Source organism: Malaclemys terrapin, chromosome 5 (assembly GCF_027887155.1).
Source record: "Malaclemys terrapin pileata isolate rMalTer1 chromosome 5, rMalTer1.hap1, whole genome shotgun sequence".
Taxonomy (NCBI): domain Eukaryota; kingdom Metazoa; phylum Chordata; order Testudines; family Emydidae; genus Malaclemys; species Malaclemys terrapin.
The window spans coordinates 57,759,337-57,784,100 of NC_071509.1; the positions used below are offsets into that span (position 1 = coordinate 57,759,337).

Below are 24,764 nucleotides of genomic sequence, written 5' to 3' on the forward strand. Positions count from 1 at the left end.
ACGTTACTGTTTTAAACCCAGAGGCTAAGTTGACAGAGCTTGTTGGATAAGGCAGTCTCTTTAAACAGACATGATCAGTTTACCTTCAAAGTGATTCCTGCTCAATAGTTTCCCAAAGTGGAAAAATTGGAGGAAAATATATAAAGGAAGAGAAAAAAGTGTACCCAACCTACGGGTTCATTGCCCTTCCCAGCTCTCAGAAATAGTGAAAAAATATATTGCTTCTGTAGATGTACACTCTCTTGCCTTCCATCTCTGCTTGTTTTTTCCAGGAAAGCAGTCAGGGGCTTATGAAGTCTACATACTTTCTTTATGCTCTCTAATGCATGTTAATTGCTTTAACTTCTCCTAGTGTGTAGATCTGGGAGGCTGTATATTCAGAGAATTCTACTTACAGACAAATAATATCATTTTTAGAGTTAATACTGGATTTTTTTACTGTAGGAAATTACAGCAGCAAGCCTACTTATATGAAGACACTGTAGCCAGGAGAACCTGCTGCTTTCAAATTTTACTGTTTCTCAACAGAACTGCTGGCTGTCATTTAGACAGTTTGTGTATTTTCTTTTGCTGTTAATAAAGCTATAGCATCTTTGTCCAGAAGGTGGCATATGTCAGCTGTAAGATCAGTGTCTTTCACCAGAGTGAGTTAAGAATAAATCAAGTAATAATGTAAAGGGTCTGATTTTTAACACAACCTTAACTAGGCCTCATTTTTCATGCAGGTGCAAATATTTGCTGACACAGTGTAGATCATTTAGATGTCAAAATGCCTGACTCTATCTGCAGATCAGGTTAGGTTTGTTTCCAGATCTTCTAGAAATGTGATTGGGTGGGTCCTCCTGAATCTAAAACACAGTAGAAAAAGAACTAATTTTCATGGTAAAAAAATAAAATTAAATTAAAAAAAATCAGAATTGTAGCTGACCAAATTGTTCAGAGAGGCTCTGACTGGGTACTTTTCACCTTCCCTTTTCCTGTGAAACATTGTTTTGCTTAAAAGGTCTATACTGAAATGTTGGTCTCTTTATATTTAAAAAAAAAAAAAAAAAAAAATCTAAAGCATTTAGTGAAATATTAAGGCTTAGATGTAAACAGACTATTCCTTTCAGGTAGAAAAGTTTGATACATACCTCCTAGCAGTGCATTTTAGAACAGTAGATTGGTTATAGCTAACTTATGGACATTTAAATACTAGAAGTACTTTCTCATGCAGAAATCTTGTACTGCAGTATTATAATTAGGGCCTTATCAAATTCATGGTCCATTTTGGTCAATTTCATGGTCATAGGATTTTAAAAATAATAAATTTTCATGTTTTCAGCTATTTAAATCTGAAATTTCACTGTGTTGTAGTGTAGGGGTCCTGACCCAAAAAGGAGTTGTGTGTGGAGGCAGGGGGTCAAAAGGTTATTGTAGGGGGGTTGCATTACTGCTACTCTTACTTCTGCACTGCTGCTGGCGGTGGCACTGCTTTCATAGCTGGGCAGCTGGAGAGCGGTGGCTGCTGGCTAGGAGCCCAGCTCTGAAGGCAGAGCCACCACCAGCTGCAGCACAGAAGTAAGGATGGTATAGTATGGTATTAGCACCCTTACTTCTGCACTGCTGCTGGCAGGGCACTGCCTTCAGAGCTGGGCACCTAGCCAATAGCTGCTGCTCTCTGGCTGCCCAGCTGTGAAGGCAGCGCAGAAGTTAGGGTGCCAATACCGTAACCACCTCTTCTCCCCCCCCCCCCCAAAAAAAAAAAAAAAAAACAACAACCTTGCAACCCTCCTGGAACTCCCTTTTGGATCAGGGCCATCAATTTGAGAAATGCTGGTCTCCCCTGTGAAATCTGTATAGTGTAGGATAAAAGCACACAAAAGATCAGATTTCATGGTGGCAGACCAGATTTCACGGTTGGATGTGTTTGTCATGGCCGTGAATTTGGTAGGGCTCTAATTCACTTTGATAAGTGTGGTGGAAAAGTGTAAACTAAAAATGTTAAAGTGGTATGCATTTTTACTATCTTTTATAATATCTTCAGCTAAATCTCCTGAACTTTTTGCTATACTGCTAGTAGGCACAGATGTAAAACAAACTCAGTGTTTTTGTTTTGTTTTTAAATAGTAAAATTCATATTCTTCCTGGTTTTAGGAGAGCAGATGAAGGTTTTTTGAACTAGTACTGTAACTGAAAATCTGTCAGAGCTAGTTGTATTAATTAATACACTATTTGCAGAATGAATTGAGGGTAGAAAATGCTATTTATTAAGTATTCTTTTAAAAGATAACTTCAAATCCATATACAGTGAAATATACACTGACTACCTGCAGTAAACAGATTTGCTGTGCTAAGCATTCCCTTATTTTAAAACAGAATATTCCATTGGAGAAATGCAAGCTACTATTCATGAGCAGAAAAATAATCACTTTGTCCAGGACACAATTTCTAGATGTAACAGCCTCACTAGAAGTAAAGGAATATCTTTGCACAAGGAGTAATCTTTATTAATCTGTGATAGTATTTTTCCCCCCAGGGATGAAACAGAACCAATTATTAATGGAAAAAAGAAAAATGAGAGAGTAAGGAAAAGAGAGAACTCTAATCACAAGTTAATGACATTAAATGATGATTTTCAGCAGTTTTGTTGATAGACCTCTTATCCTTAGGAGACACTACTTCTGCATGAATTAATAATTTGGGTGCCTTAACATTTCCAGAATTCTCAGGAGGAGAGGGGGAGCATCAAGAATAAGTTAACAAAAAAAAAGTTTAGGGTCCAGTTAATAAAACACAAGAGAAAGCATATAGACTTTGAGTAGGACTGGTTCTGGCACTTGATACTTGCCCAGGTGTGGCTTGCGATGGCCCTGTACCCCATTTTGGATAGGAAGAGACCAAAAATAGCACATCTGCTTGGTGACCTATGACTGCTGTCAAGACTATTCCTTGTAAATGAATGGCAGTCATGACTTGATGGCACCAAGTGGCCCTGTTGTTCAATCACATGGCACCAATAACTAACTAACTAACTATATATATATATATATATATATATATATATATAGATATATACTCACTCACACTCTCTCTCCCTCTCTCTTGACAGGACTTGTTTACATGGGGTAATGTGCCCTAGGGGGGTGTGATTTTTAAAGCACCTACCATGTTGCGCATTAATTGGTCCATGTAGCGCCTGCTGGTGGACAATGAAGGTTCCCTAGCATGCTTTAACCTAGTATTGGGAAACAGCACTAGGTTAAAGCATACGAGGGAGCCTTTAGTGTGTACCAACAAGGGCTGACTAAATGTACCAATTAGTGCACAACATGTTAATGCCTTTTAAAAATTACTCCACTGTGTAGAGCAGCCCTTAGATCCAATGCAATGACAAAAGATTTTAAAAAATCCCAAACACTTCCGTGTTCTGTTTATATGTCAGTGCATAAAATAAATGAGCTGTTGGAGGTACAGAACTATAAGAAGATATCTTGTAGCCATTCTAGGTAGTGTCTTCATTTGCAACAGTCCCATCAATGTTTAGTTCAGTAGTTTTACTGTCAATAAAATTAGAATCTGTCCACTTAGTCTCCCTGCAGTTTTGCAAGGTGAAGTTGCTGTGACTGATTTTTGGTTAATGGGCAGCATCACTTTCTTTCTCTTTGACTCAAATGCAGAAATATAATCAAGATAAACTGTGTTGTAAATGTTGACAGATATGGGATTTTTAAAACTATCCAAGCAATACTTTTAGCTACTAATTACCCTTGCTATTATTCTTTAATCCACAGAGAAAGAGAGGCCTACTTCAATGTCCCCGGGTATCTTGTAACTCTGATAGTGAATAGGTGTTTTATTGTTGTTTGTTTTTGTCATAGCAATTTGTTTATAAAGGCTTGAGTCCAGTAAAATGTGTCACAAAGCAAAAACTTACTGTATATTGATAATACCTTTTTAAATGGAGGATACTCAAGCAGTCAGAAAGATCATTTTAGCCACCAATGAAATGTAGCCATATTAGAGGTGAACAACAGAAGCTTTGTAAAACTACAATACAAAGCTGAACAACACTATAGAACTGAAATTAAGATTACTATAGTTTATTGACCCTGTGGAGGGAATTTGTTTGCCCACTCCTCTTCTCAAGAAAGTAAGGATGGCCTACTGGTTAGGGTCTAGACTGGAACTTGAGATGTAGGTTCAAGTCCTGCCTCAGCCACAGACTTGGCCAAGTCACTTAATGTACCCTGTGCCTCAGTTCTCCAACTGTAAAATGGGGGATAATACATCCCTACTTCAGAGTGCTGTGAGGTACTCTTATTATGGTGATGAGAGCTATATATGTGCATAGATGGACAGACAGCACTGGAATTTTACCAAGACATCAGGTTTAATACCCTTATTCTTGTGAAAGGTGCCATTGGTTCTCCTAACTCTTGACTTTCTGACTACACAGGGCAGTTGAGACTAAAAAGATTGTGAGGTACCCAGATACATATCTTAGTAAAGCACTAAGGCTGGCAAAAACATTCTGTGAAACAGAATTCTATGCAGAAACAATGGGTCTTTGGGGAATAGTTCAAACAGCTGTGCTGGAAAACTATAAAAATAAGAGTTTAAAAAATAAAGCTGAAAATGGCTCTTGGAGGGAGCCTGATCTTTAAGGTACTGATACCCTCAACTTCCAGTAGCTACCAAAAGACTTGAGGGCAATCAACCCCATCCAGAATTGAGTTTCTAGAAACAAAGTTGCTGGCAGCAACTGAAATCTTTTTGGGTCTTGAAGATATTATTGTAGTAATATACTTATTCGCTACACCGATACTAACTTGGACTCTTAATACATTCCATGGGTGGCATACCTGAGCCCACTTCTCCACTGACGCTCTTAAAACTCCCACACCCCAATCTGGATCTATGCTGGTTATGTGATGTGTATGTATCTCTTCATCCTTGTAACCGATGCCTGTTATCCCTCATAACTCAAGCCTGACCCCAGATGTACAGTACCTTCCTTCTTAACTTGTGTATATTTAATTTTAAACATTAACTTTAATAATTTAAAACCTAATCTGATGCCAACAGGGTGTTTTAACATGGGCGTTCTTGGGGGAGAGCTCTCTCTTTGAAGGTGATGAGTTCTATTTCCTTTCTGTATACGATAAGGAGCTCCTTGGGAGGAGAGGAAGCCATGTAGTTTTGTGCTAGTTTAAATTTGGCAACCACAAATTGTACCCACCCACAGAAAATATAAAAATGAGCCAGACATTTTGGCTCCACTCTATTCTTATCAGGCATTCAACCCACCAACATAAGGGGAAGACTGCCACCTAGATAATATTTTAAAAGACAAAGGTGATTCTTATGAAGGATATAATTATAAGAAGAAGAAAATTGTCATAATGATAGTGGATATGGCTTCTTAATAATTTTATAGATGTAGTTCAGGCTTTGTAAATACACTGTAATGAGTACACTTCTGTTATGAGATGGAGGTGAATTTATATTTTTTATTTTTTTGCATTTGGAAACTAGACCCTTTCATAGTCTTGAATATTTCCACAACTACTAACATTTGTAAATTCTGCAGTGAGAGAAAAAGAGAGAGGGAGAATTGTTGTCTCTAAGTTCCTGGGAGATATCCCTTCCAAATTCCAGAACAGAACGTGGGCACAACAATAACAATGTGGGGATGTATCATCCCTACACCAACCTAATGAAAAGTTCCATGAGGAGGTAAGGGTCACGATGGGATACTTGCCAGGTAAACAAACATGGCCTTATGTAAGGCCCCCTGGTGGTCTAGGATTATATAAGATGATCATGGCCTTATGTAAGGCCCCCTGGTGGTCTAGGATTATATAAGATGATCATGGCCTTATGTAAGACCCCCTGGTGGTCTAGGATTATATAAGATGAGGTAAACAAATCATGGCCTTATGTAAGGAACAGTTGAACCAATCGGTGTGGGGCTATACATGTGATAAACACATGATTCTCCTTCTTGTCCAATCCGTAGATGTGTTATTATAGCCTAATTGTGTTATGTAATGTTGAGAAAAACTATAAAAGAAAGCTTGTAATAAACAGAATCGGATTCAGCCTGCAACCACAGTGGTCGTGTACTTTATCTGCTCCGCATGGGACCCCACAAATGGTGACCCCGACGTGATTCGGCTTGGACATCAAGGCAGCCAGGACTTTGCCCAGAGTGAGCTAGCAGAGATCATACTAGACACAGCCGCCAGTGGAGCAGGGATCAATGTTCTCAGACAGTAGACCCAACAGGTGTTGTCTCAAAAGCTGAGCAAAGAGAAAGCAGATCCAACCAAAAAAAAGGATCTGAGTGGTCAGACTCTATGTCATCTCTCATGAAGAAACTGGAACAATTGAATTTAGATATTGAAGAGGCTCTCAGTGCTGGCTCTTCTCCTTCCAGAACTCCTTCTTCCAAAAAGCGCAAACAGCCATGCCCTGTTAAGGTGGAGACAGGCCTTCTTCACAGAGATAAAGGGAATCTGTGGGAATAAGAGGGCAGGGTACCAAGATTTAAATGGTTTGCCAAGCTCAGTGTCAACTGGAGCACGACCAAAAACTGAACATGGTTTGAGAAAAGGCGGAGGTGGCAGCTGCGGCAGGAGGTACCGGAGGATACCGGCTCCTGGTCGTCCGAGAAGAGACGTTCGTGAGCTCACAGCCGACTGAAGCGTTCGGTAAGAAAAGGCGGAGATGGTAGCCGCGGCAGGAGGTACCGGAGGATACCGGCTCCTGGTCGTCCGAGAGAGACGTTCGTGAGCTCACAGCCAACGGAAGCGTTCGGTGAGGAAAGGCGGAGATGGTAGCCGCGGCAGGAGGTACCGGAGGATACCGGCTCCTGGTCGTCCGAGAGAGACGTTCGTGAGCTCACAGCCGACTAAAGCGTTCGGTAAGAAAAGGCGGAGGTGGCAGCCGCGGCAGGAGGTACCGGAGGATACCGGCTCCTGGTCGTCCGAGAGAGACGTTCGTGAGCTCACAGCCAACGGAAGCGTTCGGTGAGGAAAGGCGGAGATGGTAGCCGCGGCAGGAGGTACCGGAGGATACCGGCTCCTGGTCGTCCGAGAGAGACGTTCGTGAGCTCACAGCCGACTAAAGCGTTCGGTAAGAAAAGGCGGAGGTGGCAGCCGCGGCAGGAGGTACCGGAGGATACCGGCTCCTGGTCGTCCGAGAGAGACGTTCGTGAGCTCACAGGTGAGCGGCTGCTTTTAATAAAATGGGCTCTGCTTTGTCTGCAGGGGAGGAGATGGTGCATGATTTTTTATTACGCATCGCTAAAAAGCGGGGAGAGAAGCTTCCCTCTGACGCGTTGTCCCGTTTGTTGAAATGGGGGCAGAAACGCGGGAATGTACAAACAGGGCCTTCAGCTACAGGACATGCTGAATCAGTTGTCCCATTTGGCCGGTGAGAGCCATCCCCCGCAGTCCCACACATTGCGAGCCCTGAACCAGCCCGGCTTTCCTGTCACCAGTGATGTTTGTACCCCAGAGTTCCGGGCGGAGTTCCCGGGGCAGGGTGAGAAGTTGCGGAATAGGTTGAAAAGAATGGTGGAGCCAGGCTTATCTAACTTTGAAAGGACATATAGGAAAAAACTGCCGGATAAGATCCCTCCGGCGGATGATGTAGCTACCCCCTGTCCTCATTGTGGTTTGTGGGGCTGCGCGATTGGGTGCACTGGACGGGATAACGTGTCCACGCACCGGCCACTGGATGGCGCCAACCCGTTTGCTCCAAAGCCTCCGGCATACTCATCCGATGTTTCCACCCTGCGACATGCTTCGGACAATATCCCGGGCGGCTCGGGCCCCCCGGACCCCGTAAGGCGTTGGCACGGACTTATTAGGGAAGCCCATATAGAGGGGGAATTTGCGCCCGAGGCTTATCCAGTAGTGACACCGGATCCACAGGACCCCGCAGCACCGGACCTGCACTTATTGTTTGTCACAGCCTAGACACCTGATAATGTGGTACTTCTATTTGTTCGGACTCCTTATTATAGGAGCAGGGGTCTTTGTATGTCCAAACTCTGTACCTTTTGTTAACCCACGACAAAATGTTTGTATCACCTGGGCGAACCAGACTGGCCAAGAAGCCCTTTTTGCTTGTCCATGGCCACCCCATCGGATCCCTTTAGAACATGTCTTATTGGCTATCCTTATTTACACCCCAATGGTTTTCGTGGATATTTATGTAATGTTTTTTAATAGTTCTCCATATATTTCCCAGTTGTTAAATGTCACCTGTCGTCAGTTTTATAGGTTCAAAAAAAGTAGTCAGGTGGCTAGTAATTGTCCTAATGTTAGTTGGACCCTCCTATAGGCCTTATTTAAGAAAAAGGGGGGAGGTGTGGGGATGTATCATCCCTACACCAACCTAATGAAAAGTTCCATGAGGAGGTAAGGGTCACGATGGGATACTTGCCAGGTAAACAAACATGGCCTTATGTAAGGCCCCCTGGTGGTCTAGGATTATATAAGATGATCATGGCCTTATGTAAGGCCCCCTGGTGGTCTAGGATTATATAAGATGATCATGGCCTTATGTAAGGCCCCCTGGTGGTCTAGGATTATATAAGATGATCATGGCCTTATGTAAGACCCCCTGGTGGTCTAGGATTATATAAGATGAGGTAAACAAATCATGGCCTTATGTAAGGAACAGTTGAACCAATCGGTGTGGGGCTATACATGTGATAAACACATGATTCTCCTTCTTGTCCAATCCGTAGATGTGTTATTATAGCCTAATTGTGTTATGTAATGTTGAGAAAAACTATAAAAGAAAGCTTGTAATAAACAGAATCGGATTCAGCCTGCAACCACAGTGGTCGTGTACTTTATCTGCTCCGCATGGGACCCCACATAACAACACCACCACTTTTTCAGGTTTTACACTGATGTGAATGCTTGCTAAGACAGGACTTTAGGAGTTTAGTTTGTGCTGTGTGAATAATAGAACTCATTACATATCTTACTATTGACTAATGATTTGTTTAAGGTGCTCCTAGTACTTGGGGATGCTACTTTTCAATATCTTATTCTACAACAGGTATATTTTGACACCTCATTCTTGATAATATTTCTCTTTTTATGGGTATTTTAATATAGATACACACCTCATGTAAAATCCTTAAAGCAAAAACCAACCAACCAAAAAAACCCCCCAACTGACTGTAAAGGGACAGTTTCAAGTCAAATTTGCCCTCAGATATTAAAATATAAATGTCTTATAGTTTATAGATTCATAGACTCATAGACTTTAAGGTCAGAAGGGACCATTATGATCATCTGGTCTGACCCCCTGCATGCTGCAGGCCACAAAACCGTCCCTACCCTTCCCTTGACTCTGCTGATGAAGTCCCCAAATCCTGTGTTTTAGTGACTTCAATTGGCAGAGAACCCTCCTGCTAGCGATCCCTGCCCCATGCTGCGGAGGAAGGCGAAAAACCTCCAGGGCCTCAGCCAATCTACCCTGGAGGAAAATTCCTTCCCGACCCCAAATATGGCGATCAGCAAGACCCCGAGCATGTAGGCAAGAGTCACCAGCCTGACCCTTGTTAGCCATTATACTGTTTACCTTCCAATACTCTGTATTCCTCAGCTAATATGTTTTACCATTAAACCATTCCCTCCATAAACTTATCTAACTTAATCTTAAAACCAGACAGGTCCCTCTTTTTAAATATTTCAATTATTTCTTTTAAAATTCCATTGTACATATTTTTAACAAAGAAACATTCCCCTTTTAAGCATACAGCATGGCACAACTGAGAACCTGAAAATGAAAAACTAGAATTTGACTATAAACAAAAGCGAAACTGACTAGTCAATGTCTAATGTCCAAGAATTCCCTTCCCCCTCCAGCAATTTAGTATTAACAAAGTATTGAATATCAAATTAGATTGTTACTTTGGATTTTAAAAATTCAGTTTTAACTGGTGACAGCTATGGACAATTTCTTTTTAAAACCATAATTTTTAACTTGCCAGTCCCTCTAATGCAAAACAGATGCTGGGGTGCAAAATGGGGTGACTGTATCATGGAAACAGAATTGCCATTACATTCCTTTATGGATGGGTTCTTCCATTTGTCAGAGCTCCATGCTGGAGGGCAGCTAGGAGGGCGTGGGGGGTGGAAGAGTTACAGATTCCTGATTCTAGCATCTGGTAGGTGCTGGCCCCAACATAAATTAGAGTGGTTGGACATCCATAAAGAATAAATCTGAATAAAACTAAATTCTATACAACACTTCACAAACACTATTTTATGGTATGTGCATGCTTCAGTGTTTAAAGGGCAGGAAGAAAATACTGAATTTAAATTAGAGCCACAGCTATGGAGTGTTGGTGAAAGTAAGGGGTGGGGAAGGAGTGACAGAACTTTACTGGCAAAAGCTCCCTTAGGCACCTAAGTCTGCTGTAATTTATGGTGGGGCCAGCACAGACCAGCCCCTAGAATCAGGAAGCTATAACTGGCTCCCTGATGCCCTCGAGCATGGAGCTCTGACAAAAGAGAGAATCTGTCTTTCTAGCTTTAAATGTCCATGCAGTCTTGTGTGTCATGTGGTCACCAACTTCCAGTCCAGTTGTGGACAGACAGCCTCTTCAGTGCCACGCTGGCCGTGCTTTAACATCACAGGTACATCTACACAGCATTTTGGAATGAGCCTCCCAGCCGGAGATGACAGACTGGGGTGCGCTCTGAAAATAGCTGTATTGGCAGCACTTTGAAGTTGCAGCTCTGGCTGGAACCTAGGCATAGGCTTCAGAGCCCAAGCTCCAGCCGGAGCTGCAACTTCGAAGCACTGTCTATACAGCTATTTTTAGAGCACTAGTTCAAGCCCCCTAGCCTGGGTCTGCCGCTCAGGGCTGAGAGGCTTGCTTCGCAGTGCTGTGTACACATACCCCTTATAGCATTCGAGAGGATACACATTCTTATAAATGGCCTAATATTAAAAGTAGGAGCTGATCTCACTCCCACTGAAATCAGTGCAAAACTCCAGTTGATTTCAGGCCTGCTCCTACTAAAGGCTGTGCTTTGTTTGTTCCCCTAACCAGCAGAAGTGGTGCTGCTTTGTGCTTCTCTCTGCTTTTTTTTTTTTTTTTTATGGATCTGTTTAACAATAGTTACAGTATTACATATTTTATAGTACTTTTCATCTTAGGATCTTGAGATTTATGTCGTATATTTCTAAATCTCAAGCTTCAGGGCTTCAGCTGGTCACTTGGAGAGGTCAGAAAGGGATTTCATCCCTTCTCTCCCCTCCAAATGTATTCTGGGGTGGGTGGGTTGGTTGGTTTATTTATTTATTTATTAATTGGGTCGCCTTCCTCTGAAGCATCAGAGATAGTGACAGCTAGAAATGAGCCATTGGATGGGAAGAGCCACGGCTCTGATATGTCACAGAGCCTCTCTCTCTCTCTGGTGCTTGGCTGGCTGGTTCTTGCTCACCTGCTCAGGGTTTAAATGATTGCCATATGGGGAGTTGGGAAGGTGCTTCACCCTGGTAAGATTGGCAGTGACCTGGGGGGTGGTGTGGGGTTGGAGGTTTTGCCTTTGGCCATCTCTTCCTGTGACACATAGCTTAAGGCATGGCTATACTTGCATATGTAGAGCGCTGTAAGTTAAACCCGCCTTTGTAGCGCTTTCCCTACAGTGCTCTACGGTCTGTCCACACTGACAGCTGCTTGTGCACTGGCGTGGCCACATTTGCAGCACTTGCAGCGGCATTGGGAGCAGTGCATTATGGGCAGCTATCCCAGCATGCAAGCGACTGCAATGTGCTTTGCAAATGGGGGTAGAGTGGAGTGTGACAGGGAGAGTGGGTTTTTGGGGGGCTCAGAGCATGTCCGTATGCTGTCTTCTAAGTTCAGACAGCAGCAGACCTTCCCTTCCCCTGCCCCTCTCTCACACACAGCATTCCACACTTATCTATCTCTGAGCAGATAAGCAGCCGGCTGTGAGAAACGGAGCTTTCAAACGGCATATCCGCATTCCTACAGTGAGTTCAAAACAATGAGAAGAGTTGCCACTTGACTTAAGGGGATTATAGGACATTTCCGAAAGCTGATCAGAGCGCAGTAATGCAACACCTCATCCACACTGGTAACAGGGCGCAGCAAACGTTATTCCACTCGCCGAGGTGGAGTACCAGCAGCACTGTAGCTGCGTCCGAGTGCTCTGTGCCTTGCCAATGTGGACAGGGAGTGAGCTAGTGTGCCTGGGGCTGCTTTAATGTGTTGTAACTTGCAAGTGTAGCCAAACCCTTAGTCTTCTGAGGGCTGTAATATTTTGGTATAATTTTGGTTGGGTTTAGTGTGCAGGTGGTGTGTGGTGATGGTCAGAATAGATCAGGGTGGGCAAACTACAGCCTGCGGGCCGGATCCAGCCCCTCAGGGCTTTGGATCCGGCTGATGGGATTGCCCCCCGTGGCCCAGGCGGGGGGGATGAGGGCTCAGTGTGTTGCACTTGCCTCCAGGCACCGCCCCCCGCAGCTCCCATTGGTCAGGAACGGGGAATCGCAGCCAATGGGAGCACCTGGAGGCGTGGCAAGGGCAGTGCATGCGGAGCTCTCCGTCCCCCGCTCCGCTAGAGGCCGCAGCACTTCCTGGAGCGGCGCGGCGTGGGGCCAGGGCAGGTAAGCAGGGAGCCTGCCCTGGCGCCGGTGTGCGCTGCTGCCACCCCGGAGCCGCTTTAGGTAAGCAGGGCCGGAGCCCGCCCCCCAACTCCCCTGCCCTGAGCTCCCTGCCTGCACCTCACACCCCTCCTGAACCCCAACCCCCTGCCCTGGCCCTGCATACAATTTCCCCACCCTGATGTGACCCTCGACCCAAAAAATTTGCCCACCCCTGGACTAGATGATCTGGTGGTCCTTTCTGGCCTTAAGCTCTATGTCTCTAAGCTCTTTTCAAAGTTAGGTAAGCATCATTAATTGTTGCTATGTTCTAGATTAGTTAGAGGGGGATTGTCAAAAGCAATCAGAGGAATTAAGCATTCAATTTCCATTGAAAATCAGAGAGAGTTAGGTACCTATTCCCTTTGGAAACTCCCACCCTAAATAGGGTTACCATATCTCATAAATAAAAAAAGAGGACCCTCCATGGGCCCTGGCCCCGCCCATTTCCCCACCCCTAACCCTGCCCAACTCCGCCCCTTCCCCACCCTAACTCCGCCCCCTCTTCCCTCCCACTCCCACCCAGGGGGAAAGGACTGCCCCAGTGCTACCGGCTTCAGGGTTTGCCGGGCAGCCCCCAGCCGGCGCTTCCCCAGCGCAGCTGGAGCCCGGGAGGGGAAGCACCCAGCCGGGGGCGCAGAGTCTGGAGGCTGCCCAGCAAACCGTGAAGCCGGTAGCGCTCGGGCTTCAGGCAGCCCCTATGCCTCCGGACCCTGCGCCCCCAGCCGGGCACTTCCCCTCCCGGGCTGCGGCGGCGCAGGGTCCGGAGGCACGGGGGCTGCCCGAAGCCGGTAGTGCTCGGGCAGCCCAGCTCTTAAACAGAGCTGAAGAGTTGGGGAGGAGCAGAGCCGCCATTTTCCCGGACATGTTCGGCTTTTTGGCAATTCCCCCCGGACGGGGGTTTGACTGCTGAAAAGCCGAACATGTCCGGGAAAAAGAGGACGTATGGTAACCCTACCCTAAATGACTTGCCCAAGGTCACCACTGGGAAATACTGCTGATTCTTTTTCTTGTAATTCAAATCACCAGTGTGCCAGAGCAACCCAAACAACCACTATAAACAGAGCTGACAGTGTGACCCTGTCCATGGTAAAACCTAGCTATTTGAAAGAAACCTTTATGTTTTTATTGTCGGGACCTTTTTGACAGGCCTGGAAGAAAAACACAAAGGTAAAATTCAGCCCTGCTTTAAGCAGCCACAAACTCCCCCTAGTTTAACTGGGAGTTGCACCCGGTCATGTTAAATTTCATCCCCACTTCAGATGCTGTGGAGTTTGAACGCTGGAACTTATTGCATGCACTAAATAGCAAGAGTGGTGTATATTCTTCTCCCAATGTGCTTGCATTAATGTTAGCTATCTGTTTGCACTGAGAGGAGAATGACTGATTGTTTCCTGACTTCTACCTAATCTGCATGCACAAATCTGTGTTGCAGGTGTTTAAAACATTACCCCTGGGGGACTTCTGCACCACTGCATGTGCATGGAGTTTAGATTCCCCCAACCTCTGAATTTCTTTGTGTCCACACAGAAAATGGTGGAGAAGCAAAGGGAAGTTGCGCTGGGGTGTATGTCTGTGTGTTGGGGATGCCTGTGGTTGTAGTTTGGGGTGGCATGGCCCCCCCACAACAGGCGTGTGTGTGGGGGGTTAACAGTCACGTGCTGCTGCCACCACCCCCACCCCCCCCATTTCTGCCAGCACTGAGCTACCTGCCTGAAGGAGGCTGCTTCTCTCCACACTGGAAGCTACCTCCTGGGTCCTAGTGCCAGTCATGCTCTCCTGTGTACTGAGAGCCTTCCAACTTTCTGTACAACAGTGAATGCCTGCAGTGGGGCATAGTAAAAGGGGTGGGTAGGAAGGAGGGTGGGATAGGGAAGGGGCAGGGGACAGTGGGGAAAGGAAGGGAGACGGGATAGGGAAGAGAAGGGGATAGAAAAATTGGGGTGGGGGAACAGGAGCTCAGCATGTGTTGTTCCCTTAGCAGGAGCAGCAGCAGCTGGGGCTCCCCCTTAAGCAGGCCCATCAAACCCCCATCCTGATGAGCCCCAACCAGCTGCACCTGGACTCCCACCTCACCAACACCCACTTCCCCAGCACCTGGACCCTGTGCTGAGCCCCCCACACCCAGACCCCCTCCTGCTGAGCACCATCCCACTGGACCCCCCACTGAGCTACCTGCACCCAGATTTCACCACACCTGGTGTGCCTGGACCAGGGCCCTGGGGTATTTCTGGAGCAGCCCTTGCCCTGTGTCAGGGTCTGGTGCAGCCTCACCACCAAGTCTCTATCCTGGGAGACCATGGCGGGGAGGGAGGAGGGGACCTGCAGGGTGATCTCCATCTCCATGCAGCCAGGGGCTTGTGCTCGCCCCTGCCATGCTGACGTCTCCATATTTATCTACTGACAAATACAATTTGCAGAATTTTAAAATATTGTGCACAGAATTTCTATTTTTTTGGCGCTCAGTTCCCTCAGGAGTAAAACATGCACATGGAAATTTAGAGGCAGGTTTGAAAATTTGGTGTATGATATTCACAGATCACCATACAGTCTGAAACTTGATTTTAATAAGGTGAATTTATAGAATCAGCATAATGAACTAGCTTAGTCACTTTACTTTAAACTGTCCTGAATATTTTGAATAAAAAACATTTAGCTCATTTGGTGTGGAATATAGCAAATATTTGAATCCTGATTGACTTTCACAACTCTAATCCATGCGAGTGAAGACAGCACATAAAGATTGTCCTATGAACTCTGATCAGTTATATATCAGTTGTCATTTATAGTTAGTTTAATAAAAAACCCTATTTATTCCACTGCTGTTTGATAGTAATGTTACAAGTCTCAAATCTTTAATTATTGTAGATATAATCAGATTTTATGATTACATGCTTAATGTTGGCCATCTCACCAGGAAATTTCCATTGATTACTGGATGGCTTATAGGCAATTAAATAGAACACATTGTATCATGAATTAATTAACATTGACCTTATTTCTTTTGATCAGCTGGGATTTCCAGCTGTATTTGGCAGTCTTCATTAACTGGCTGAGGTAAAGTTCCTCTGGCATAATTGCTTCTCGGTACTGTAAATGTTTAGTATTGACTATCTTACAGTTCATATGTTTATGTAATCACAAACTAATCAGTTTTTCACTACATCTCTCACTCTGCAACAGAAATGTATAGTGTCTGACAATGGCTTAATGCAAAGAATTTAATTCAGGTCTGGTCTATGCTTAAAAATTAGGTCAACCTAGCTATGTTGCTCAGGGCTGTGAAAAATTGTATGTACGTGTGTGTGTGTATATTTATATATAAAATCACACACAGGAAGGCCGGGTGTGCCATGGGGAGTTTACTTTCAAGCAGAAAAACATATAACTTAACTTTGTGTATATAAGAGGTGTTAGTTCATTGGATGTTAACAGTAACTCTGTATTACTTTTCAATTATGTCACTTAAAATGTTTTTCTTTTCCCACCTTTTGGGAGGTTATCACTGCACTATTGCCAGCCCTAAGCATTAAGAGATAATGAATTGGACCCCATAAAAAATGAGAAAATCACAGTACCTTTGCTTCAGAGTAACAGCCGTGTTAGTCTGTATCCGCAAAAAGAAGAACAGGAGTACTTGTGGCACCTTAGAGACTAACAAATTTATTAGAGCATAAGCTTTTGTGGACTACAGCCCATCTGCCTGCTTTCTTCATACTTAAGGGCTCCTAAGTACAAGTGCAGCTAATGATTGCACCAGACCACAAATAATTAACAAAAAACTTTTTTGTTTTGATGTCCCACTTTTTCACAAAACACCAGACTTTCAGCAGTGACTACTGGGGTCTTGAGCAACCAAATAGAATGCAGGGAGGAAACAGGATGCATCCTGCAATTCCTTTACACAGAAATTATCCTCACCTTCCTTGTCTGGAATCTCTTGGCAGTATTATGATAAATAGCTTCCTCACAGGGCTGTTATATCATAATTATGTAGAGGGTCACAGCTAGGAACTTGGAGATCTTTACTTTCAGGAAGTGCTTGATGACAGAGAATAGTATAGGAGGAATGAATAAAATCTGAATTTTGCATTCTTAGTGCTCTTTCTGTGCTTGCACACTGAATGTAGTGTCAGCAGTGAGTTGGCCCCTGCAGCAATGTGAAATCAGAACTTAGAAATATTAAAAAAAAAAAAAATTCCACCACCACCCAGCAATCACCCCACTAGCCATGGTGGCATAATGAATTCTTGTCCCAGAAAGATGGACATGAAAGGAGCTGTCTTTAGCAATTGGATATTCTTTGGCTTGTAAGAGGAAAACTATGAAATTGCAACAGGACTAGATAAAAAGAAAAACAAGATAAGAGCAACCACACTATTGGCTGTAACAGGCAAAGACTATCACATGCTCCAGCAGTATTTGTGTGTGGCGGCAGGCCCATGTAAAATGCTAGAACCTCGCCAAAATCTGGAGAAACAATAGATTAGTGTAGTGTCAGATTTCGCAAAATGACTGTTTTATGTGATTATCAAACCTTAAAAGATTAACTAATTCATGATAGATTAATCATGGGGGCAAAAGATGAAATAGATGTGCAAAGCTAGTGAACATGCTCACATCCAAATTCAGAGCATTGCTGTAGCAGACAGAGATAATTCACCCAGTAACACGCATACAAATTTCTTCAGTAGTAAATGCACAAATATAAAGCAGAGGTGGTCAAACAAAATGCAAAGGACGACTTGTGGGGATACTGTGGAGAAAAACATAATGGAAAATATCCAGCATATGAAGTCATATGCAATAATTGTGGTAAGGGAAAGCATTATGCAAAAGCTTGCAGATAAGAAAAGGAAAAAAAAAGCATGATACTGAGGAAGCAAGAAGTGATTTAGAAGATGTGATTTTGCACATATGACATTAATAATGTGCAAAACAGCAAAAATAAATGCTTTTTAAGTCAGACTAGCACCAGATACAAAAAGACAGGGCATCTGTGCACAAACAGGAAATTGAATGCCAACTTGACAGTGGGGTATCTGTGAATGTTGTAGGCTACAAACATTTCTTCAGCATTATGTAAGAGAAGAAAGCAAAATTGCAAAGCCAAATTAAAATTATATAGTTGCCTAGTGGCTGAAGCACTGGACTGGGACTCAAGAGATCTGGGTTCTATACCTGAGTCTGCCACATGTCTTCTGGGTGACCTTGGGCAAGGCCCTTCACTTTTCACTGTGCTGTTTCCCTGTCTGTAAAATGGGCATAATGATATAGATTTCCTTTGTAAAGAGCTTTGAGTTCTACTGATGGAAAAATGCAATATAAGAGCTAGGTATTATTTTATTTATTAATACCACAGGATAATATAAATACCAAGGGAAAAGTATACAGGCTGAAATTTCATGTAGTACAAACAGCACAGAAGCCACTGCTTAGAGTTAAAACAAATGAATGCATTGACCTAGTGACACTAACGCTGTGGTAAACTATTCATACAATAGACACACAAGCAAAACATCTGGAGCAAACAATCCCCGGTGATGTTCCTGCAGCAAAGTTGCTTAGAGATTACCAAGTTGTATTTGATGGACTGGCTTGTCTTCCAGGCATGATAAACCTGAAACTGTTTAAAATGGGGAAGATTAGACCCCCAAGAGGAACCATCCCCATATAAGTCAGTGAGTGAATATACAAGTAGACTCAGTCTTTTGCTGTCCTTTGCCACAGTAAAAACAAGTTAAAATACACTCATTATTTGGATACATCAAACGAATGAACAAACAAAAAATTATAATAAACACTGAGCTCTCCAGTTAGAGAATGCCTAACGGGAAGGATCCACCTGATGCAATGCAATAATGCATCTTGCACTAATACAGATGGTCGGCTAGTTTTAAAGAATTTAGGGTTTTGTCCTACACGGTGTTTGTAAGCTCTTAATGTTCAGTTACATCCATGGAAATTGAAGGTACTCAGCACTTCATAAAAGAATCCTTTTAGTAAGCCCGATGTCTTTTGGCTCCTCCAATGAGTCTATGCTCAATTAGCTGTCTTTGCTGTCTGTTCAATGTGCAAGCATAAAAGAGAGGGAGAGAGAGCTAAGACAGTGCAATATTCAAATTTTATTTGTTGCTCCACGTATACTGGCCTCTCTCATCAAGCACTTCCTTAAATTAAAGTTACTTAAATTCTTAGACATGACTGTATATAATCCTGCTATAATGCTCCCTCTGGAAAACGATTTATCATAACATCTGCTTTTCACACTTACTTAAGATAGCAAAAGTAGTCATGAATACTGTGACGGGTTCTCCCCGGGGTGCCACCTGAGAGTGGGGTAACACTGAGCCTGCTTGACCCACCAGCCTGGGCACCATTTACACTCTACTGCTGTGACAGGCCCTCAAGCCCCCTCCAGCACACACACAGGTAAGGACACACAGCCGCAGCTACACACAGATGCTGAGATCAGGTCTGCATGGGAAGGTTCAGCTAAGGCACCTCCCAGCTCCTAAGGCGCGCACCCTCCTCTGGAGTATAAACCCAAAATTATACCATCTTGTGCTGCACAGAGAACTGTACAGTGTAAACTCATGAAATTAACCCCCTCCCTCAATGTGGGAAGGAATATACACAGCTTTCTGCCCCAAGTAATGATTTTCACACACTGGTTTTAGAGAAAACAAAACAAGTTTATTAACTACAAAAGATAAATGTTAAGTGATTATAATGGATAGCAAACAGATCAAAGCAGATTACCTAGAAAATGAACAAAAATGCAATATAAGCTTAATATACTAAACAGATTGGATATGAGTAGCAAATTCTCACCCTAATTGTTGTTTTAGGCAGTTTGCAGAGATTCTTGAGGGCAAGCTGCACTTGCTTGCAGCTTAAAACCCCAGGTATACCTTTCACAGGCTAGAAATCCCTTTAGCCTGGGTTCAGCCCTTCTCCCCCAGTTTAGACCTTGTTCTTGAGGTGTTTCCAGCAGTCTTCTTGGGCCAGGAGTCAATGAACTCACCTGCCTTAAATATCTTTTGCCTTAAATAGCTTTTGCATAGGGTGGGAACCTTTGTCCTCCCCCCTTGGTTCCCATGCCCGATCAGTGGAAAAACACTGGTATTCCAAGATGGAGTCCAGTACCAGGTGACTTGGTCACATGCCCTTGTAGGGACACAGCAGCCATGACTCGGAGGCTGTTTGTAGCGTCTTCAGGAAGGCACCCCGGTGGGAGATTAATATCATCTACGACCTATTGTTCTTCGTAATGGTCCTTTCCAGCCAGCCATCTAGACTGATTGCATTCTGCCTAGAGAGCGTTCCCCAGGTGTAAACACATTTGTAATAGATGCATAGATAATATTCCTAACTTGCACTTGGTTCTATTTGTAGTATGGTGTTTTGAGAGACAGTTCTGATATCTATTCGTTGCTTATCGTGTTCCTTCCATATCCTGCTGATCAGATCTCACCGTTTTTCACTCTAGGGGGTACCCAGGGTGGTGAGGTACCATACCACTACCTCTCCTTAGCGTGAAGTAGTCTGTGCCTGCTGTGGATAAGCTCCTTGAAACCATCAGCCTCTGGCAATTCAAGCACCACTTTCCAAACTTCTGGAGGCCTGGATCTCTCTGTATAAGTATCAGTAGGCTCCCCCAATACTTGGAGCATTCTCTGTAGTGTCTAACCCCTGTTCCACTGAGTACTCACCATGCTGTGCCCCAAGGAACAGAAGACACCAGCTTGTAAGGGGTGTTTCAGGACCCCCACAGCACTAAAACTTCTTCTTGTTTTAACTACAAATATATCTATTATCAAAGAATAGAGATTCAAGTGATAGTGAATAAGAATATTGGAACCAAACAGATAAAACTAATTTAGTCTCTAGAAGGCCTGTCATGATTTTAACTAACAGGTTAATGTCCTCTCTATAGAAGTTTTATCTCACCCGAAGTTCCTGTCATCATCTTCAACCAGCATTTCTCGTGAAGCAAAATTGCAGTCCTTTTGCATCCTCAGTGAAAGGTGCCTAGGTGTCTTCTCTGACCTCCAAATATAGTCAAGTGAACCTCTGAAGTGCACCTACCAGATAGCGTTCCCTCATTACGCCGCTCCTTTTCTCTTTCTGTTAGATTTTTTTTCTCTGAAGTTCTCACAATTCTTAATTTGCATTCAGTTCAGACTAGTGATAGGTGAACCATTGTGAAGGACACAATACTCAATGTACTTGTAATCAGGTAGATGAATAAACATCTTTTGTCTGACAGAAAACCTGTTTCTCACCTTTAGTTGTGCCTTATACCTTGATACAGACGCTAAGAGCATATTTTCAGTGTGTGTGGGTACGTACACACACACACACAAACAAACAAACTCCTTTGACAGTTGGCAGTCGGAGGGTTCTTGGCACACATCCACATCAAGCATTGCACCGGCTGCTATTAAGGCCTTCCATGGGAGTGTTTTTCTTTTCAAAAATGGCTTATATTTTCTATGCTTTTTGCAGCTTTCTATAATACAGTCTTAGCAATGTTAACTGCTGAATTGGCTTTGTCTGAAGTGACACAGTTTGGGATTCCACACCCGCTGAATTCCTTCACTGCTGTGTACATGATAGGCACCGCAATAGAGTCTGACAGTTCATCTAGTTCCCAATAGTGGTCTACAATAATGAGGTAGTTTTTGTAGTTCCTGGAGAAAAAGTCCATTCCTAATTTTCTTCAAGGTCTGTTGAGGATGATGTGTATTTTCGTTGTCTCTTTTTGCTGCTTGGCCTGCATTGCTCCACATGTATCAAAACAGCTCACCAGGTCTCTGAAATCCTTGGCCATGTTGTCCATTATACAGCATCTCTGGGTGTCTGGATTCAGAGTTCTATCCAGAATGGCTCTGATGTATTCTTGAAAGAGTTTCTTTGTTCTGTGTGATCTAAGTATTAGGATTCGACTGCCTTTATATAGGAAGCTGTCTTGGATGCTCATTTGATCACAATAGTTCCAGTATTTTTGAGAAGAAGATAGATCATCTCCTCTGGTGTTTGGCCATCCTGACAGAACAATGGACATGAGCACTTGTAAACCTTTGTCTTGTGTAGTTTGGTTTGTTCACAGACTCTGTCCATCTCCTGCCTTGAAACTGACACAGAAAGCATCAACCAAGTCAGTTATGTTTTTCTGTGTTTCTATTAGATTATCTCATTCTTGTTCAGTGGCCATATTTTCATGCTGCAAGACTGCTCTAGATAAGAATTCAGCTTTGCAAATCTTAGTCCCTTTCTTATAGTATACATCTAAGCTGTTGGGTTCTGTAGACTTTCAGAAGTATTTGCTGAAGCTGTTTTGGGATCACCAGCAGTAGCTTTTTAAAAATGCTGTCTAGTGATTTATGGTCATTTTCTACTCCAATGGTGTCCAAACATTGAACATACTGGATGAAATTTTCATGTGCAAACTATTGCAAGACATTCCTTTTCCACTTGAGCATGTCTTTGTTCCATTGGTGGTAGTAAGCTTGATGCAAAGGTGTCACTTTTGTCAGTTTTGTAGGAGTGATGCCCCATGCACTGTCTCACTGGCATCACATTGTATGGCTGTCTCTCTGTTCACTTAGCGGTATTTCAGGATGGGATAGTCAGTCTCTAACTCCTTAGTACATGTGATGGCTGCATCATGTTGAAGTAACCATGTCTAGGCTGCATCTTTGTCTAGTAGTCACCACAGGAGTTCGCAAACACCTGAGATTCTTGGAAGAAATTTTGTCAGATAGCTTACAAATCCTAATAGTTTCTGAACTGATTATATCTTCAGGTATAGGCATCTGCTGCGTTAGGGGGCCAGGTTGTAGCCCTTGGGAGTTCAGCAAGTGTCCCATGTCTGGTACTGCAGTCAATCACAATGCGTCTTATTTTTATTTCATTTTAGATTTACACCTCTACCTCGATATAACGCTGTCCTCGGGAGCCAAAAAAATCTTACCACTGGAGTGCGCAACCTCAACCTCCCCTCCCCCCCCCCCGGAGCACTGCTTTACTGCGTTATATCCAAATTCATGTTATATCGGGTCGCGTTATATCGAGGTAGAGGTGTATTTGCCTGGCTTTTTCTAGTAGACAGATGAGGTTATGCTTATGATTATGATCTGCCACAGCCTCTGCCATGTGTCCCAGCATCCATATACCAGAATGTCATCAGATACCACTCTGATCCCTCCTAGTCCTGTTAGTATGTCTTGCTGGCAGTGTTGATATTCTTTTGCTTCAGGTTTGATCCCAAATGGCATTCTCAAATGTCTGTTTTTGTTTCCCTTCCTTCTTTTTCCCACTCCTTTACTTACTTCCCCATTCCTCACCTCCCTCTAACCTTAACTTAAAACTAAAACCAACAGTAATAATACATATAACAAACAAAGCTTTGCCAGTTCTTCGCCCTGTGTTTGCACTTACATGTTATACCCTCATCCTCCACCCTTGAATTCAGTGGGACTACTCACTTTTTACAAGTATTTGCAGGATCAGGGGTTTATGATGCCACCGTTAGGGGAAGGATGCAGTAAATAGCCAGTTACAGAATGAAAGAGAAAAAATCAAAAACAAATAGAAATAAAGTGAGAAAATGTACAAAGAAATGTGTATGTGCTTGGCTGTGTTTTATGTCTCTATTCTCCCTAGCATTAAGCAGCTTGACAGATATGGTCAGCTGATCCTTGCAAATTCTACTGCAGCAGACACTGGTGAATATAGCTGCTGGCTTCTTCTGTGCAATGGCTCTAGCTGCAAGAAGGATGAGTTTAAAACAGGCTCAACATACATCTTTTTCACAGGTAATGGATTCATTGGGTTTATAAACTGAATTGCCTGGATTGTCTGTCCATAGGGCAGGATTAGCATATTCATTTCCATTTTCCTATCCATATCCATTTCATGATCTGTATCCAGACATTGTTCCCTAGTGGTTTCCAAGGGATACATTACTGGTGGAGTGAGCAGGAAATTAAGCAAATAATTAACAATAATGTGATTTATGTGTCTACTTCCCTGTGCTTTAAATATATACCCAAAACCATGTCTAGGGAAGCAGAAAGTGGATAGTTTGCGAAAATCAGATACAATATTCTAATGTTAGAATCTGCAATAAAACTTAAACAATGCAGGAGTCCATCCCTCTTGTTTTATTTCCTTCTGAAAAAAACATCTGTGGGAGAAAATAAAGTAACATGTTAAGATGCATCTTCTCATGACATTCTAATGCAAATACACTTTACCCCCATGCATATTATATTCCCAGGGTGGAATCCTGGCCCCATTGAAGTCAGGATTTCATGCAAGTTTTTTGCATCTCACACATTAGCCTTATAAGATGCAGAGCCGCTACTGTAAATATATGTACTAGCCCACAAAGCTTGAAGTTGATCGCTGCCCTAGTCCTTAGATATTTATAGTTTTTATTAGGGCTGTTGATTAATTGCAGTTAACTCATGTGATTAACTCAAAAAAACTAATCGTGATTAAAAAAAATTAATAGCAATTAATCGGCGTTTTACTGGCACTGTTAAACAATAGAATACCAATTGAAATGTATTCAATATTTTGGATGTTTTTCTACATTGTCACATATATTGTATTCTGTGTTGTAATTGAAATCAAAGTGTATATTATTTTTTATTACAAATATTTGCATTGTAAAAATGATAAACAAAAGAAATAGTATTTTTCAATTCACCTCATACAAGTACTGCAATCTCTTTGTCGTGAAAGTGTAAGTTACAAATGTAGATTTTTGTTGTTGTTACATAACTGCACTCAAAAACAAAACAATGTAAAACTTCAGAGCCTAGAAGTCCACTCAATTCTATTTCTTTTTCAGCCAATTACTAAGACAAACAAGTTTGTTTACATTTACAAGAGATAATGCTGCCCGCTTCTTATTTAAAATATCTCAAAGTGAGGACAGGGATTTGCATTGCACTTTTGTAGCTGGTATTGCAAGGTATTTACATGCCATATATGCTAAACATTGGTTTGCCTCTTCATGCTTCGGCCACCATTCCAGAGAACATGCTGCCATGCTGTTGACA

The 24,764-nt window shown here is 43.0% G+C and overlaps 2 protein-coding genes across 2 annotated transcripts in view; both read left to right on the forward strand.

Moving 5' to 3' along the window:
• The window catches only part of PDGFRL (platelet derived growth factor receptor like), a 47,843-nt gene that overhangs the window by 15,521 nt on the left and 7,558 nt on the right, over positions 1-24,764 (forward strand). Inside the window, exon 3 of the mRNA XM_054030858.1 lies at positions 23,359-23,510. Within this exon, the coding sequence (XP_053886833.1) occupies positions 23,359-23,510 (152 nt within the window). The remainder of the gene's footprint in view (positions 1-23,358; positions 23,511-24,764) is intronic.
• Positions 7,101-8,206, forward strand: LOC128838569 (uncharacterized). The gene is made up of 2 exons (XM_054030859.1): positions 7,101-7,119; positions 7,254-8,206. Exon 2 carries the CDS (start codon positions 7,362-7,364, stop codon positions 7,965-7,967), a length of 606 nt encoding a protein of 201 aa, XP_053886834.1. The 5' UTR covers positions 7,101-7,119; positions 7,254-7,361; the 3' UTR covers positions 7,968-8,206.